Source organism: Haematobia irritans, chromosome 1 (genome assembly GCF_050003625.1).
Source record: "Haematobia irritans isolate KBUSLIRL chromosome 1, ASM5000362v1, whole genome shotgun sequence".
NCBI lineage: Eukaryota > Metazoa > Arthropoda > Insecta > Diptera > Muscidae > Haematobia > Haematobia irritans.
In genome coordinates, this window is record NC_134397.1 from 272,185,503 (window position 1) to 272,205,521 (window position 20,019).

The 20,019-nt window shown below is 34.7% G+C and overlaps 1 protein-coding gene across 4 annotated transcripts in view; it reads right to left on the reverse strand.

The window, feature by feature from the left end:
• Ptp99A (Protein tyrosine phosphatase 99A) overlaps nucleotides 1–20,019 on the reverse strand; it is an 873,279-nt gene that overhangs the window by 39,301 nt on the left and 813,959 nt on the right. For all 4 annotated transcript variants that reach the window (XM_075294575.1, XM_075294572.1, XM_075294571.1 and 1 more), the window contains one exon: nucleotides 2,934–3,073. In XM_075294575.1, the coding sequence (XP_075150690.1) occupies nucleotides 2,934–3,073 (140 nt within the window). The remainder of the gene's footprint in view (nucleotides 1–2,933; nucleotides 3,074–20,019) is intronic.

Consider the following 20,019-nt stretch of genomic DNA (forward strand, 5'->3'; position numbering starts at 1 on the left):
GTTTTAAACTTGAATTAATTCCTAAAAAGTGCTTTATTTAAAAAAAAAGCTTTAAGAGAGTCCCAAAATAATAATATCTAAGTTAAATTTTTAGGTACGCTAGTTTACCTAAAGTATTCAACTAAATTCTGAGTTGAACGATGTTGAAAATGAAAATTTACTTTAAATTTTCTAAATATAAATACTAAATATAAAATTAATTTTACTTTAAACAAAAACTTCAAAAAATCTAAAAAGTATAATTTAGAATTAAGATACCAAAAAATTCTAATTAGCCAATTTATTCATTCTCTTGTTTGTTCTAACTTCCGTTTCCCTGTATTCCATAATAAGAAATATGTTAACATTACCTTACGATGTTTCAATGTTGCCAAATTAAAAGTTTATAAATAGCTTTCAGACTAAAACCAACACAAATTTATTATAACTCCAAGGAAGAAAGCCACTCCGACTCTTATTTCTATACTTAAACCGGGAAGTTTTATAAAGCTCCTTGTATTCCTCATACCACAGAGAAACTTATTAACAATTGTCTAATAAAAAGTCAAAGTAATTGTAATAACTGCCATTAATGCAGGACATGACAGGTTACTCAAAAGAGCAAAATATCGCATTTGTCTTAAATTAAAATAACAATGGACGCCTTAGCCTTTCATTATTACCCTGGCAAAAAAGGGCCAAGGTAAACAGAAAACCGAGAGGTTTTTCTTAGAAGATTAAAACCCTGTTGGCCGATAAAAAAAAACAGGGAGAAGAAATGCCCAGAAAATAAAAACATATTTAGGACCTTCATCAAAAATTTGAAATAATGGATGGGTTGTAAAATAAACAACATTGAATATAATCCTTGGAGAGGGGGGAGGGAGAGCGTAAGGTAAACATAAACAAATATCCTTATGCATAAATTCATTAAAACAAAGCTGTAACAATTTGTCAAAAAACAAAAAAGAATTCATGTTGCTACTTTTCTTTTCTAGAGATTGCCTTGATCTTTTGGAATAATAAACAAACTAGTAAAAGTATTATAAATTAATGGGAAAAAGTGGTCATAAATTTTAAATATTCATAATTTTGCAACCACAATTTTCGTTAGGTTGATGAGACAACAAAACAATAATGTTAACCCTTTGCTCTTTTTAGTCGGCGGAAAAGGTATTTGGGAAGCTAGTAAAGAAAATTTTATTATAAATAAAAATCGTTATTTTAAGGGACAATAACAAAAGATTTTAATAAAAAGTTATATATCAAAAATGGGGGAAAAATTACAAACAAAATTCTATTAATACACAGAAAAAAATATCATCAACATATCAGAGTAAAAATTAAGGAACCCGATTTGATACAATTGGTTTTCAAAAATGGTACATTAGATTTAAGCAGATATGAAGATAAATATATTACCCTCTGCTATTGTATCTACGGTTGTCACTCGTGCCAAAATTATCTACCAAAATGTTAAGAAAATTTTATCAAAAATCTACCAAATTTAGAAATCTTATTTTGAACTTTTTGGTCACATTTTTGTGGTTAGTTAATTCTTTTTTCTTAGAACGAAATGTTTTATTATTTTATTTTAGAAGTTTATTTATTATATATTTGGATCTCTCCTACTGGCGAAAATTTTTTTGGGTGTATAAATATACCTTCAATTGTACACCCAGAGAAGGAATATGATCACCTCAAACATGTTTCAAGAGGAAAATGTTATTTTTGGATGGTGACCATGTAACATGCTTATTGTAATAATGTTGTTTTCTCGCCAAACATAACATGTTTTCCTATAACAGATACATAAATTACGAGAAAAAAACATGTTTGAGGTAAAAATTTTACATGGTCACCATCCAAATATAACATTTTGCTCTTAAAACATATTTGAGGTGATCTATTCCTTCTCTGGGTGTAAATGGGGTTTTTAAAGATATTTAATTATCACAATTATGACAAATTTCTTTTTTTATAAAGTTTTACTTCTACAGAAAATGTCATATTTTTATTTCTGTAGAAAAATTTGGCAAAATTTTATTTCTTTAGTTTTTTTTTTCAAAATTTAACTTCAATAGAAAATTTCACCATCCAAAAATAACATTTTGCTCTTGAAACATGTTTGAGGTGATCATATTCCTTCTCTGGGTGTATAGAAAATTTTGCAAAATTTTATCCCTATGGAAAATTTTCTAAAAATTTTATTTCTATAGAAAATTTTGTCAAAATTTTATTTCTATGGAAAATTTTGTCAAAATTTTATTTCTATGGAAAGTTTGCCAAAATTTTATTTCTATAGAAAATTTTGTCAAAATGTTTGACAACCGTGATCTGATGAACAGATATAATATAAAATCTGGCAATAATTGATAATATATCTCATTCAATCTGTATCATTATATCTGTCTCATTTTTGAGATCTAAATAGATCTAATTTATATAAATTAGATGTTATGAGATCGAATCTGTTCAGTTACGGTAACATCAAATTAGATCGTCCAAATTTTACACGGGTATGTATTTCCCATTAAAAAGTTTATTGAAACTGAAAATGTAAAAAAATTAACTGCGACATATAACTAGTCCAACGAAAAAATTAAGTCGGTTAGGAAAATGTATACATTTTTAATCAAAATATTAAAACTCTATATATATCTATATTCATACAACCAAAATTTCCTCCGGAACGAAATTTTAGAAAACAAAATTTCCCTCTCTTATAAAGTATTTTCTTTAGAATATTCTTCTTTCAATGTAGGCTGATTGTAAATCAAAACCTCTGCAATAAAAAAAGAAGCAATTGAGTTAAAAATTGAATTGTGCTATAATGATCGTTCATCTGTCACACCAGATCATAACCAATGGTTCTTAGTTGTTCCTTTTTCAATTGCTTTTAAATTTTATAGGTTATAAAAATTATCTTATGTTAGTACAGGAACTCCACTTACCTCCATAAAAAGAATGCCATGACAATAAGCACTATACCAAAACAACTGAAAATAATGCCAACCAAAACTGCCAAATTGTAATCGTTATGAGATTGTCGCAATAATGGTTGTATTTTTTCGCAGTTTGGTTGTAGACCAATCTGAAAGAGAGCGAGAGAGGGAAAAATTATTAAAATTTTGTAAAGCAAGTAAGAGACCCTTTTAATATTTCAACATAATGTAAGCAGATCTAAAAAAGATCTAATGCTAAAAAATAAAAAAAATTACATATCGAATAATAATAATAAAAAAATAATAAATTTAAAAAAAATTTATATTCGTGAAGTCATCACTATAAAGCGATTATTTAAATTTTTTTTTCAATAATTCAACCATCTATTGTAAAATAAAAGATGTTTAAGATCGGACAATGTCGACTATATTATACCACACTCCACGCAAATTTATTATTTTCTATACACTAAAAAAAATGTACTTAGATCCAAAGATTTTGACCTCCCCTTAAGGATTTTGGTATTGATTCCGAGCCAAAGATGCGGCTTCTTTAAAGTAAAGACATTCTTTAGTGACTTATCTGGTTTTAAATCTAGGATCAATAAAATTAAAATTTTCGTTCTCATTTCGCGGTTTTATTAATAAAGGTACTCAAACAAATGCCAGTGTAAAAATCCAAATTATAACGGATACTTCAAAGAAAAATCTGTTTTCTTTATTCCAAAAAAATCTTTAAACCAAAGATGCTAAATCCTCAAAATAAGTCTTAGCCTATATTTTCATCATTTTTATCTTAAATCTAAAGATTCAATATTTCGGTTAATTTAAGGACAATTTATTGAAATCAAAAATGTGTTTTTTTTTAGTTTAAGGAAAATTAGCCCTAGTTCAAAGACATGCGACTTTAACGGAGGGACGCAAATTTACAAAATTTGTGTCCTAACTTTAATGAAAAAGAAATTGAAGCAAAGATTATAAATTTTATTTTAATTAAAATGTCATTATTTTAAAGAAATATGTCCTTAATATTTTGTAAATTTGGCATCCTAAAATTTAGGTTGAGTAATCTTTAATATGACTTCAATATTTTTTTAGTGTACCAAACGCTAATTTTTCCGGGAGATTTTGAAATATTTGGCAAGAAAATCGGGCGAGATATATAAATTTTGTAAAAACCTGAACCGATTAGGTTGTAGGAATAAAATTGTACCAATATGTAAAAAAAAATGCGAGACAATATACCCATTTTTGGAAAAAAGATTATCTTTTGTAATACAACAAAAACTTGGAAAATATAAGCGATTCATATAAACAAGGACTTAAAGAAAATCTGAATTGATAATGAATATCCTGTGCTGGTTACCAGCATATGGGGAAACGTACTAATGACCCATTAGTTGACCCATTTGTCAATTGTAGAATCCCTGGGTGGAGTCTCAGCTGCTCCGTAATAAAGAAATTTCCAAACGGTAGATAATACTGCGTTGCGAATAATCAAAAATGACAATGGTAAAACGAGAACCGTTGTCTACGAAACCAAGAATGGGCATCTATGAAAATTCAACACCGGTTTTGCTTGCTTTCATGACCAGACGTTCACGGTTTCATTAGCAGGAGATAATTTTTTCTTTGGCGTGAGTAATAAAATCGGTTCGTTAATGTGCAAAATAAAATTTCTGTAAAATCACGCTCACGAAAAAAATCAAGATTTAATTCTTACTAGTATGTTAACTGAAATTGATTTAGCTGTTGAACTATATTCTATTCGTGAATTTTGTTACCTTTGCTCATTCCTGGTTGGAAAATGTCGTGAGTCTCTTCAATTTGTCGTGGGTCACGTGAACGTGAGCCTTTAAAATAGGTTCGTGCGTGAGTACTGGTTTTCATTTCGTGAATGTGCGTAAGTGGAATTGGTTACCACACGTATCGTGCGTGAGTGTGCGTGAATAAATATTTGACTTCGTGAATGTGCGTGAGTGCGAGTGAAATTTCACTCACGCCCACACCTTTAGTTTAAAGCTTCTCTAAGTGGTTTCACTACAATGTGTAACGCCGTTCGGACTCGGCTATAAAAAGGAGGTCCCTTGTCATTGAACTTAACATAGAATCGGGCAGCACTCAGTGATAAGAGAGAAGTTAATCACTGTGATATCACAATGGACTGAATAGTCTAAATGAGCCTGAATTATCGGGCTGCCACTATACCTATGATTACCACCGACTCAAAAAATTTTTTTTTTTCAAAAGTTTTCGCTTTTACCAAAAGGGGAGGTTGCTAATTCTATAAATAGGGGAACTTACAATGTGGTATCACAACGAATTTTGGCTCTATGGCTATATAAAAATGACCTAAAAAAATTTAAGATTTTTCATTATATATGTGGGAATCCCCTATTTTCCGAAATTCGGAATCGCAAAACTTTAGTTTGGCCACAATTTTCTAACCCTGAAACTCAAATCTTGGTAACGAAGTTCTCTTTAATGAGGAGTTCAAAGTAAAAATGTATTGGAGTTCAAGAGTATATCTACTTTTTCATTACAAAAAAAATGCGATTTGCGATTCCGAAAATCGGAACATGGGGCATTGACTTAATAGTTCGTAAAATCACATGCATCTTCCATTTTGGTAGTACTCCTTCGGTTTTGCACGGTGCGTTGTCTTGGTGGAACAACACTTTTTTATACCCACCACTATAGAATGGTGACGGGGGTATAATAAGTTTGTCATTCCGTTTGTAACACATCGAAATATCGATTTCCGACTATATAAAGTATATATATTCTTGATCAGGGAGAAATTCTAAGACGATATAACCATGTCCGTCTGTCTGTTGTAATCACGCTACAGTCTTCAATAATGAAGCAATCGAGCTCTTTTGTCTGCAGGCAAGTCAAGTTCGAAGATGGGCTATATCGGTCCAGGTTTTGATATAGTCCCCATATAAACCGACCTCCCGATTTGGGGTCTTGGGCTTATAGAAATCGTAGTTTTTATCCAATTTGCCTGAAATTTGAAATCTAGAGGTATTTTATGACCATAAAGAGGTCTGCCAAAAATGGTGAGTATCGGTCCATGTTTTGGTATAGCCCCCATATAGACCGATCTCCCGATTTTACTTCTTGGGCTTATAGAAACCGCAGTTTTTATTCAATTTACCTGAAATTGGAAATCTAGAGGTATTGTAGGAGCATAAATACGTGTGGCAAAAATTATGAGTATCTGCCCATATTTTGGTATAGCCCCCATATAGACCGATCTCCCGATTTTACTTCTTGGACTTATAAAAACCGTAGTTTTTATTCAATCTACCTGAAATTGGAAATCTAGAGGTATTGTAGGACCACAAATACGTGTGCCAAAAATTGTGAGTATCGGTTTATGTTTTGGTATGGTCCCCATATAAAACGACCTCCCAATTTGGGGTCTTGGGCTTATAGAAACCGTAGTTTTTATCCAATTTGTCTGAAATTGAAAATCTAGAGGTATTTTAGGACCATAAAGAGGTGTGCCGATTTTACTTCTTGGGCTTCTAGAATCCGAAGTTTTTATACTATTTGCCTGAAATTGGAAATCTAGTGGTATTTTCGGGTCATAAAACGGTGAGTATCGGTCCATATTTTAGTATAGCCCATAGCCATAAGAACGATCTCCCGATTTAACTCCTTGGGTTTCTAGAAACCGTAGTTTTTATCTGATTTGCCTGAAATTGTAAGTATTCTGGTGTTTTAGACTCACAAAAACGTGTACCGGATTAAGTTTTTATCGGTCCATTTGGTAATGCCTACATATAGACCGACTTCACTTCTTGAGGGTGTAGAAGGCGCACTGATCATGAAAATTGCTTGAAATTCCAGATTTTACTTCTACAGATTAAAGATTTCAAATCAAGACGTCATTTTATAATTTTCTTGCACCCTTACAAGAGATGTTAATGATTCCTCTAAACCTCAAACAAAAATGGTTCTTATGAATCCAGAATCTGATATAGTCCTCATAGGTGAAATCTTTAAATTTATCTTCGGGAAGTGTTCTCAAGTCCTCAAGCCCTCCTGAAATTTCAAAGGAAACCCTAATATTTGGGTCATGGTGGTGGGTATTTAAGATTCGGCCCGGCCGAACTTAGTGCTGTATATACTTGTTCTTCTTCATATGGGTCGTTTTGCCGCGATTTTGACCTTCAAACGCTCCAATACCGCCAAATAATAGTCACTGTTGATGGTTTTTCCCTTCTCAAGATAATCGATAAAAATTATTCCATGCGCATCCCAAAAAACTGAGGCCATTACTTTGCCATCGAACTTTTGAGTCTTCCTACGCTTCGGAGACGGTTCACCGGTCGCTGTCCACTCAGCCGACTGTCGATTGGACTCAGGAGTGTAATGATGGAGCCATGTTTTATCCTTTGTCACATATCGACGAAAAAACTCGGGTGTATTACGAGTTAACAGCTGCAAACACTGCTCAGAATCATCAACACGTTGTTGTTTTTGGTCAAATGTGAGTTCGAGCGGCACCCATTTTGCACAGAGCTTCCGCATATCCAAATATTGATGAATGATATGACCAACTCGTTCCTTTGATATCTTTAAGGCCTCTGCTATCTCGATCAACTTCATTTTACGGTCATTCAAAATCATTTTGTGGATTTTTTGACTTTTTCGTCGGTAACCACATCTTTCGGGCGTCCAGGATTTGAGACTTTCCTATGTACAGAGTCCAAAGTGGGCTAACGTTTTTCCCCCAAGGGATTCGCGCTGAATAACACTTATTACATTTTATTCTTAAGATATATTTTTTCATCAGTTAGTGTTAATTGCTACACGATATGGCTCTGTTTCATTTGGGTTTCGAGGCTCATTATCATAAATAGGAATCATTTTCATACCGCATCTACCGAAAAAAACAACCAATTTTGGTAGAATTTTACCAACTGTGACAACCGTGTTCTCTACCCACCTGCATAGATGCAAAAATTTTAATGAATGGTCATTTCACATTCCAGTGCTATAGAAATAAAATAAATGATACTGGTAATGCAATTATTTGTAAAGTATTTTGTTTTTCTATATAGGCCACAATTCAAGGAGACTAATTAACTGAGGCCATTTTCTAAAAGCTTAACAGTTTTTTTGTTGTTGTAAATGAATCTCCTGCACTTTTTGTCCTAACAGAAAATATCGTTAAAATTAAATTGTAATGGAATATATGTTAAAAAAAAACAACAAGCAAATAAAATAATGGTGATATAGACAAAACAAAAAACGAAATAAATTGTCACTCATTGTGGCAGGACAGAGTGAACTTAATGGACTTCTGCTAAGTAATGAATAGAAAACGGATCATTTGGAAATGTAGAAATATTCTTCATTGTCGCTCGTAAATGGCTATGGTTTCCTAAGGGTCGGCAATGTTTAAGTGTCTACCTTAAATGGCCATAAACATTAAGGTTAAGCCACAAAACATTCTCCTGTGACACAGTGCAAATTAGTTCTTATTGTTGCCAGGCTTTTGGCCAAAGGAAGCTATTTACAATATAAGGTAGACAAACAACCATGTTGTCCCATTCCATAAGAGAAAAAAAACATGGAAGGTTGGTTGAACGGATGAAAGGAAGGAACCATAAACGGAAACGGAACTATCCAGCCAGCCACTCGTTCAGGAATAATTCTTGCTCAAACAATTGCCCCAAACATGGTGCAGCAACAGGCAAGCTCCACAATAATAATCACCATTCACCTAAAAGAATATTGCATTGCATTCAGGTGTATCGTTGGCATTTTATTAAGCGTAAAATTTGCTCATTTTTTCCACATTGTATTCTGGGTATATAAATGATTTGTTTTCTTCTTTGTTAGTTTATGGCTCATTTTTCCTTTCCATAGAGATCTTCTTCAGCAGAAGTTCTGTAATATTCGCATTTGGTCAAAAGAAAAAAAAAAGCTTAAGGTTTCTCTTTTTGCTTTCCATTCTTTTTATACACACGCATTTAGTATGCGCTTGTGTTCAAGTTTAACAATTTCGTTTCCGTTTCCTTATAAAAATCGCACACACACACATTCAAATGACAATACTAAATAAAAACGTACAACAGCTGCGAATGAAATAACAAGGATTTCAACATTCATAAGTGTTTCTCCCTATTTAAGAACAAAAGATTTATAGTTGACCATTTTATTTTGTTTGTCCTTTCTCGATCCATGTCACCAATTTTAGTGAAAGACACATTTTTTTCTTTTTGTTTCGGAAAACAAAAGATGTACAAATGAGGAAAATTTAGAGTCTGTCCATAAGCATTGAAGTATAAATAAAGATTTTCTTAATGACTCCAATGTTTTTTTTTTCGGGAGAAAATCGTAAAGATGGCTTTTGAGGCGAGAATTTTGCATTTTAAAATTGTTTATTTAAGAAAAGAGAATAAATAAATGAGCCAATATCCATCATGTTGCCGGTGGATGAAAGCAGCTTTTCTCAAATTAAGTTATGTTGTTCCAACCAAATCACTCACAAATATTAGTTAGTAACACCTGAATATGCAATTTGTCATTACAAAACTTATCGTTCAACTTTCATAATTTATAAGATACATTTCAGAGAATATGCCCATAAAATAATCCGGATAACTAATCAAGAGAACTTACACTGAGAGAAGGAAGCCAAGCACCAAAAAGTTTTTCAGCTGTGGATTATACCACCTCAGTAATGCTGGTCACATTTCTGAGTGTTTCAAAGATTCTCTAAGTGGTTTCACTGCAATGTGGAACGCCGTTCGGACTCGGTTATAAAAAGGAGGTGCATTGTCATTGAGCTTAATCGGGCAGCTCTCAGTGGTAAGAAAATAGTTCAGCACTGTGGTATCACAATGAACTGAATAATCTAAGTGAGCCTGAAATATCGGGTCTAAATGAGCATGTCTAAAATTTCTTTCCGGAGGAGTACAAAGGAATCAACTTAATGGTTACGAGACACAGAGCCTTCTCGAAGTCATGCCATCGGTGTAATGGGGCGGATATTTCTTCCTGATAATAAGGTAATAGAATGCCATGACTGTTAGAACGTTCAACGGAAGTAATTTCCATGAATTCAATTAGGTTGGCTCAATCGATTGGAAAAAGGGGTTATTTTTTGCTACAGGTTTTGGTTCCAACTTTTATTCCTCGAAAAATTGTGGAATATATTTCAGTTTTTGTTCAATCCAAAACACATTTGCAGTTGAAGCTGTTCGGTTTCCTTAATCAGAGGTTCTTTAACTCGGCTTGTGTGTGCTAACTAAATCGTTACTTTTCTTGTGATGACTATAGCGATTGATGAGTAAAAGAGTTACATGGCCCATTGGATATAACAGGTTGGCTGATAAGTCCCCGGTCTGACCAACCAACCTTCAAATGATTCGTGTCAAAATTTGACGTCTGTAAGTCAATTAGTTTGTGAGATAGAGCGTCTTTTGTGAAGCAACTTTTGTTATTGTGAAAAAATGGAAAAAGGGAATTTCGTGTTTTGATAAAATATTGTTTTCTGAAGGGAAAAAATACGGTGGAAGCAAAAACTTGGCGTGATAATCAGTTTCCGGACTCTGCCCCAGGGAAATCAACAATAATTGATTGGTATGCAAAATTCAAGCCTGGTGAAATGAGCATGGAGGACGGTGAACGCAGTGGACGCCCGAAAGAGGTGGTTTACCGACGAAAACATCAAAAAAATCCACAAAATGATTTTGAATGACCGTAAAATGAAGTTGATCGAGATAGCAGAGGCCTTAAAGATATCAAAGGAACGTGTTGGTCATATCATTCATCAATATTTGGATATGCGGAAGCTCTGTGCAAAATGGGTGCCGCGCGAGCTCACATTTGACCAAAAACAACAACGTGTTGATGATTCTGAGCGGTGTTTGCAGCTGTTAACTCGTAATACACCCGCGATTTTCCATCGATATGTGACAATGGATGAAACATGGCTCCATCACTACACTCCTGAGTCCAATCGACAGTCGGCTGAGTGGACAGCGATCGGTGAACCGTCTCCGAAGCGTGGAAAGACTCAAAAGCCCGGTGGCAAAGTAATGGCCTCTGTTTTTTGAGATGCGCATGAAATAATTTTTATCGATTATCTTGAGAAGCGAAAAACCATCAACAGTGACTATCATATGGTGTTATTGGAGCGTTTGAAGGTTAAAATCGCGGCAAAACGGCCCCATATGAAGAAGAAAAAAGTGTTGTTCCACCAAGACAACGCACCGTGCCACAAGTCATTGAGAACGATGGCAAAAATTCATCAATTGGGCTTCGAATTGCTTCCCCAACCGGTATTCTCCAGTTCTGGCCCCAGCGAATTTTTTTGTTCCCAGACCTCAATGCTCGCAGCGAAAAAATTTGGCTGCAATGAAGAGGTGATCGCCGAAACTGAGGCCTATTTTGAGGCAAAACCGAAGGAGTACTACCAAAATGGTATCAAAAAATTGGAAGGTCGTTATAATCGTAGTATCGCTCTTGAAGGGAACTATGTTGAATAATAAAAACGAATTGTGTTTTTCTTTGTTAGACCGGGGACTTATCAGCCAACCTGTTAGTATTGGCTTATAAAGCGAATGGTCCATGGTTCGATAATCCGTCCGGGCAGAGGTAAACTTTTAAAATAATTATTTGCAATACAGTACACAGCTTCTCTTATGTAATAGAAAGGCCCAAGCTTCGATTCTATGGTCGGGCAAAATGTGAAATTTAGACAGTTTATCAAAACTGATATGTGCTTTTACATTTGGTATGACGCAAGCCAATTTCCTATCTTCCTAGAGTTTATTGTCTTTGATCCATTGGACCGTGGAGTTTTTATTATCATCAACCTCCAAATACATCTATAGCCACCAACGCACAAGCAACACATGCAGTCAAGGAATTATATTTATAGACCAGATTGTTGGACACCTACAAGATGATTCAAAGAAACTTCATTTAAAGAAAACTAACCACTGTAGTTGCTTCCTTTCGTACAAACAATGTTAAGAATAAATAACTTGTGGAAACAAAAATAAAAAATACATGTAGTCCAATATTTCATGCGAACATAATATGTTCGGTATTACATAATGAAATATTAAATTTTTGCTACGAAAACTCCGAAACGAAATTTTAGACCAACAAATTTTTCTTTTACGGGTAAAGTTGTCTTTTTTAAAGGCAAATATATCTTTGTTAATGGTACCCATTGCCACGTTTGTCACCAGCGAACTTCATTTAGCTTGAAAGAAAGGAGAAATTCGAAAACTTCGTTTCCCAGAAAAAAATTTCTTGTTTGTATTTACCACAAAAACTCGAAAAACAGGGTTTGGCAGAAACGAAATCGGAATAAAATTTTTAACAAAAAACTTGTTTGGTGATACAAATATGAACTTTTTGAACCAATTAAAAAAGAAAAACACTGTAATAAAACAAAAATGTTTGCTACATCCGTTTACCAAACGATTTTGTTTTCTTTGGAGGTGGGTAAAAACAATATGCTTGCCCCACTGGATTTAATCGTATATGCTTGGGGAATTCAGGAGGAGCATCACTTTATTTAATGTGAGAAACGAAATTTTAGACCAATAAACTTTTCTCTCAAATTTGTTAAAAAAAAAGTTCGTTGAGAATAAACTTGGTAACAATTACCATAAATTAAGATTTATTGTCTTTTAACCCTAGGATAGGCGATAAGCTTTCGATCACTAAGCGCTCAAAGTCAAATTTGGTCTGGCCAGACCAAGTAATCTATCCTAGGGTTAAAGAGACATCTTTAACAACAAAAGAACATTTCCTTGTCCTAAATTTTCATCTCGGAGGAAAGAATTATATTTTTATGTGCGTGCCACGCAGAAGTCGTCGGATATAAATCGATGTGATATTGAATTTTTAAAAAATGTTATACGGGATAACTTTTTTTTTTTAATTCAATATCACACCGATTTATATCCGACGACTTTTGCGTGACATGCTATGACAATTTTTGTAAATGTTGCCTGCTAATAATATGTGTCACTAGTAAAGATATAATTTAAAGTTGTCCAATCTGCACCTATGTCAAACTTGATTCATAATAATCTAAAGAATGCCAAAAGCAATATGGCATAAGACCTTTGTCATTTCATGTCCTACCTTTTATAAAAAAATGAATATTTTTGTTTATATCCCCCTATAACGCCCCTAATATATAAGGATATAAAATATTTATATGTTGGGGAAAACTATTCTATGCACACACATACACTTGTTTAGTATATGGTATATAAAAAAGAGAGAAATAAAATGTTTGAAAAATGACAAGCAAAGTAAATGTCAAAACATTACTATCAGGAAAGACGAAGCAACACAAAGGATCATCATTTTATTCCTAGCTATCAATACTGTTTTGAGGAAGACCAATGCTAGCCAAGACTTGTGGGCGTCCAATATGACAATCAAGTTTAACATGGCAATGAAGGATATGTCAGTAATGTTAACATTGCCAAAAATTTTTTATAATTTTTTCTACTAAAAAAAAAAAATAAAACATAGTCATCCTAGGAGCTGGTAAGAAACTGTTACTCTTCTACTTGTTATAACTTTTGGCTAAAGTATCTTTTTTTGGAAATCAAATGGTATGGTTAAAGCCAATTTACTATGTGCTATTTTTAGACTTGAGTTTGGTTTTTTCTCCTCGACTTTGCTTTATTTGGGATACAAAAACTAAATTAATATTTCAAGGGAAAAATAGAGCAAATATTTGGTTGTATGCCAATCATTTTACTTCTAACTCATAACTTAATTGCAAATTTTTCTTCATTACTTTCTATCAAATGTATGCCAATAACAATCTAATCAAGTGTAAATTATTTGTTGGCAAAAAACATAAATATTTTGTATATGCATAAATGTGAACCATTTGAAAAGTTAAAATAAAAATACCTAAGTAATGTAAAAGCTGAGCTGTCGTATTTTATTATTCAATAACAAAAAAACTGAACTAAGGATATTGTCAATATTCCATTGATAGATAGATCATTCCAACCAAATTAGTAAACATTGTTTTGATTTTATAAATTGAAAGAAAAAAATTAATAAAAAACAATTTAAACAATTCTTATTTCATACAACATTTTGCCTTGCAACCGACTTATTTAATAACAAATAAAATAGAAATGTGAGATTGTTTTTCCGTCGTCTTCAAAATGCTCGAAAAATAAAAAAATGCATTTATGAACACAAATTTATTACTCAAGAAATCAAATTTGGTGATCCATCAATAAACTTTATTTATTATTCATTTAAAGATTTTAAACATATTAAACATCTTAAATCTTAAAGATATTGAATCCAAGCCAAATATGTTGTCCCTTAAAAAAAGTGGAATGTTTTAGGGAGCTACACCGAAAAACAAAATCCATAGTTAAATTAAAGCTAAATTTAACCTATTTTTATTGGAAAAAAATATTTTTTTGTAGTTAAATTTTATTATTTTTTATACCCTCTACCATAGGATGAGGGGTATATTAACTTTGTCATTCCGTTTGTAACACATCGAAATATTGCTCTAAGACCCTGTTTATGCCATTTTTATAAATATATTCCAGCAATGGAAACCCTATTTTAATCCGACCTTGAGCCATCAAAATCCCCACTAAATTCTTATTTAGGCCAACACTTGTCAAACATCAATCTTTTCGTCAAGTACAAAATGTCATAGATGAATTTCCGTTTTCTCCAAAAAAAAACCTCTGTTTTTTCTTTCTCTACCAACTTTCAGACTGGTAAGATCGTTATCCAATGAAATAAATCCTAATTTATATTAGTCCAAATTAACCTTACTGGTTTTTCATTTTTTATCCCTCTTTTCTTTTCGGCTCCATTGGGAATACTCTCTATTGAGATTACTTTGGAATAGCAAAATCATATGATTTTGTTTTTTGGCTTACGAGTTCTTTTGTTCATCCTAGATTAACTACCCCTCACCTCAACATTTTGGTCCTTCGAACCGGATTGCATACCAAGATACACTCGAAGATTTCAATTCCATCTCGTTCATCACTGCTCCCATCGCCGAGAGAACACAACAGGTTAGTTTACATCATTGCTTTGCTTACCCAGTTATTCGTAAACCAAGCACTGTGAAGTGAGTTTCAAGTGATTTTTGTCCGAAAAGTATATATTTTATCCAAATTACCACGTGGGGCGAAAAAATTTGCCCAGGAAAATTCTATGAAAAGACTATTGTTATTGATATGAATAGCGAGAGATACATTGAAAGAATTGAATTGTGAAATTAAGTAATTTTTGGATTGACAGAGAAAAAAGTAATTTCAAGAACTCCACAACAAAAAAGTTACAGCGCCTACTAAGAAAAGTTATTATGGTGAGTCCCTGTGGAAAATTTTATCACATATGTATGTCGAAAATCACGATTTTATGATATGCGCCGCATGTTCGACTAAGTCAAGCTTTAATCTTTTATATGGCTCACGCTTGTCGATGAAGTTGATCATCAATAAACATATGTGTGTACACATATTACATATATGTTAAACTTACAGAGTTGAAACACATGTCACATGAATGTATGAGACTTTTTTTTTACAGCTATCGTTTTTACTTTTATTCTTGTCACTGTTATCAAAGGTTCTTTGTACACTTTAACACTGCAAGAGATTCCCAGTTTCTCTTCTTAATTACATCTCTCCCATTGGTTATCTCTTATATCGTTCACTACGTTATCTTCACTCATTACTCTTAGTTTCTAATCAAATACACCAGCTCAATTCCATTTAGTAATCCCCACATCCCTCTCCGATTACTGGCCCTATATACATTGTGTATTTTGGTCTCTTGCTTTTTGATCGCTACTCTATTCTGGTGAGCTCCCCTCGCCACTCATTTTATGTCCAAGTCTAGCACAGAGTACTATATTGGAAAGCTGATATGAGAAGAAACGAGCAAAACAAAGATTCTGAAAAATTCCAATAAAAAACTGCCATCACCTGGAAGGCACCCAAATAACGTTTTTTTACTTTTGTATCTCTATCTTGTATCTTGTCTTACAATCTTGGGTTTTTTGGAAAGGAGTCTAACCCATCAGACAATTTACAACTGGTTTACTGATTGTATTTGGGAAGAGTTTTTCATCACTCACATAAAGGGCGAACTATTTATATGAATTCTACTTGAGACACTTGGAAATAGCGATCTAATTAGTTATTCTCGTTGACCCGATTTTTTTTTAATTCTCCCTGTTTCCAGGGGAGGAGGTATGTAATTGTGGGATCCTTTATTACATTATACTTTTATATACATTGTGTTCCTACTACTTTATCCATTGTCCAGACTGGTTACACAGGAAAAGTTTATCGTATGATAGTGATTGACGACCTCCTACGAGAATTGAACGATATTTCATTCATTTTTTTTGAGACTTCCATTTGAATTGTCATGGTAAAGAAACTTTACTGAAAGTTTTTTTTTTTTTGATTCGTCCTACCATTAACGAAATACTCCATTTTTCTTGAAGTCACAAATTAAATAGAAGTGATTCATACTATTGTTGGGCGATATTTTTGTTTTGATTGAACACTTTACAGTAGTTGAAATGTATGAAATTTTTTAATGCACATAGTTCTTCGCACATACTGGGAGGATAAAATTTCATTGGGCTGTAGAGAATTTCTCGAACAACGAGGGATACGATTTTTAGAATTCAGCTGAAACGGATAAATTTTTAGGTGGGAAAATAATATTTGTTATTTTTTTCTTTGGCTTGTCTGCTACTAGAGTCCATTATTATTACATCTGCCACATTATGTCCCTCAATAAATTTATTCTCCTGGCCGACCGTTTAGTTGAGTTTGAGGCCTTTCTTAATGATAAACAGACACCTTTAGCATCGCGATTTATCGTCGAAACTCATCAGGATGAGCTGAAGGGCATTTGGCGCGACTTGAAGCTGTCTTGCGAGCAATGTCTTTCTGACATCGAGCAGGAAGCTGCTGAAGAAAAAGAGGCCGGTAGAGAAGACGAGGCTAGTGATGTAGCTACCGTAAAGAGCAAATTCCAAAGTGCCTATTCAACTTACAGCCGTTGTAGTGCCAAATTGCGTGAGATTCTACACGAGCTTTCATCTGCGCCGACAAATGTGCCTCCGGCACCAATAGTTGCCCCGGTACCAACCAGTACCACCCAATATGGCTTCAAATTGCCCCCATGCGAGATCCCCATATTTCATGGGGAGTACTCCTCATGGCCGACCTATAGGGATATTTTTACGGCAGTGTGCAAAAATAATCCTAGACTGAGCCCGGTAGAGAGATTATTTCATCTTAACCATACCACAAAAGGGGAACCCCACGATATAGTGAGCAAAGTGCCCCTGACTAATGAGAATTTTGATGTAGCATGGTCGAATCTTTGTGCGAGATATGAGAATAGACGCGTATTAGTGAATATTCAGCTGAAGTCCCTCTTTAGTTTGAGCACCATTACTATTGAGACAGGGGAGTCGTTGAAGGCCCTTCAGAGGGATATTAATGCGTGCATTTCACTGTTAAACTTGTATGGTGTCGAAGTCAATAGCTGGGGTCCGATTTTTGTATTTGTGTGTTGCAAATGCCTCCCAGACAACACTTTAACACTATGGGAACAGACCCTGGAAAATAAGGCCGAGATTCCGAAATGGTCGGATCTTGACGAATTTTTGACCAACCGTCACCGGACTTTGGAATCTGTATCGGAAATAAGAAAGTCCGATAATACTTCCAGCAGTCATAACAACAATTCGACTGGAAAGAAGTCCAATCAGACTCGGAAAGACATTCGAACATTCCAAAACAATGTGACACAGGGCAAGTGTTCTCTGTGCCATGAGGGAAATCATGTCATCCGGAAATGCCCAAGGTTTCTTAAGATGGATGTTTCACAAAGATATCAGGAAATTAAGAAGAATGGTCTTTGCGTGAATTGTTTTTCAAGGGTACATACGGTACAGAAATGCAATAGCAAATTTTCATGCCAAAAATGCTACAAGCGCCATAATACGCTCCTTCACAGGGAGAACGAGTCTATGCCATCCAGCTCAGCTCTTACGAATGCAAAGAAAACATCATTTTCTGCAAATGCATCAGATACACCACCTCTTATTCCAACTTCCACTCAATCCTCCATACAGTCCACAAATATGGGGAGTGGTGTAATTCAATCGTGCTTCGCTAGTGATTCGAAGGGAGTCCTACTAGGTACTGCAATTGTACACATTAGTCATTGTGATGTAACGTATGTTGCTAGAGCCTTGGTAGACTCAGGATCACAGGGCACTTTTATATCAGAGAGGCTTTTCAATACTCTTAAGCTCCCTTTTAAACGTATAACAGCCCAAATCTCTGGTTTGAACAATACTGTCTCTGCTGCTGTCCAGAAAGAGTGCTCGTTAGCCTTAAAATCTGTTCGTGATCCGAATGTAGAAGTTTTAGCTTCGGCTTTAGTGGCTCCTCACTTATCTGGAAACCTCCCGACACAGACTATTGATCTATCAGCTTTACCAAATATACCAGATATACCACTGGCCGATCCGCTTTTCTTTGAAAGTTCCAAGATCGACTTACTTATTGGTGGAGATTTGCTTCCGTCAATCATGCTATCAGGAATTCAAAGAGAAGTTTGTGGTAGCCTCCTGGCCCAGGAAACGGTATTCGGATGGATCCTTACCGGGCCTGCACCAGTCGGTTCAGTTTCCTCGTTTTCCTCAATTGTTTCATATTTTTGTGAAATCTCCTTAGACAAGGAGATTTCACGTTTCTGGGAGGTGGAGGACCTTCCACGGAAAAAGTTTTTGTCCCAAGCTGAGAATTTTTGTGAAGATTTATATCGAGCTACTACGAAGAGAAACGTAGATGGCAGATATGAAGTTTCGTTGCCTTTTAAGCAAGATTATCCTTCAAAAATCAGCATTGGACCATGTAGAGACATTGCTTTGGCACAATTTTACAAAAATGAGTCCCGACTCCTCCGCAACCCTCTATTTAAGAAGGAGTATGACTCAGTTCTACAAGAATATGTGGCACTAGGCCATATGAGACGTGTAGAACCATCAGATACTTTTACTTCCGTCCAGCATTACTACCTCCCTCACCATGCTGCAGTTAAGCCAGAGAGCACCACCACTCGTGTGCGTGTAGTTTTCAACGCGTCCTCTGCATCATCCAATGGCATGAGCCTCAATGATGTTTTACATCCCGGCCCCATATTGCAACAAGATCTTATTGTCCTGATACTGAGGTGGAGATTTTTCCGCTTTGTCTTCAATGGAGACATAACCAAGATGTACAGGCAGATTTTGATAAATCCAAATCAGACACAATTTCAACGTATCCTCTTCCGTGAGAATCCTAATGAAAAAGTCCAAGATTTTGAATTGAGAACAGTGACATTTGGGGTAAACTGTGCCCCATTCCTAGCAATCCGTACTATGTTACAGATAGCTGAGGATGTTCATCCAACCAATCCATTAGCCTCAGAAATTATTCGTAACTCTATGTATGTCGACGACATCATAGCGGGTGCTCATTCTGTAACATCTGCATTAGAATCTCGGAATCAGTTAATTGACGCATTGAACTCGGCTGGTTTTTGTATAAGAAAATGGACATCAAATTGCAAAAATTTGATCTCTGACCTGCCTCCGGATCACCTGCTTCACGAAGATTTCCTTGAACTCGACGACAAAAGTATGGCGAAAACCCTTGGCATACGCTGGAATGCGTTGTCAGATTGTTTTTTGTTTTCGATTCCCCCTATCACGAGTCCGTGTAATTATACTAAAAGAGAGGTGTTATCTCAGATATCGAAGTTGTTTGACCCAGCGGGATGGTTAGCACCATGCATCGTTGTGGCAAAAATCATTATGCAACAGATCTGGATCGACCGTACCGGATGGGACGAGAAGTTATCTAAAGACTCATTGCAACGGTGGAAATCTTTTCAATCTTCTTATCCGATCATGAGTTCAATTAAAATACCCCGATGGATTGAATTCTTTCCAAACAGTGAAGTTCAACTTCATGGATTCTGCGATGCTTCCGAGAAAGCATACGCAGCAGCCCTC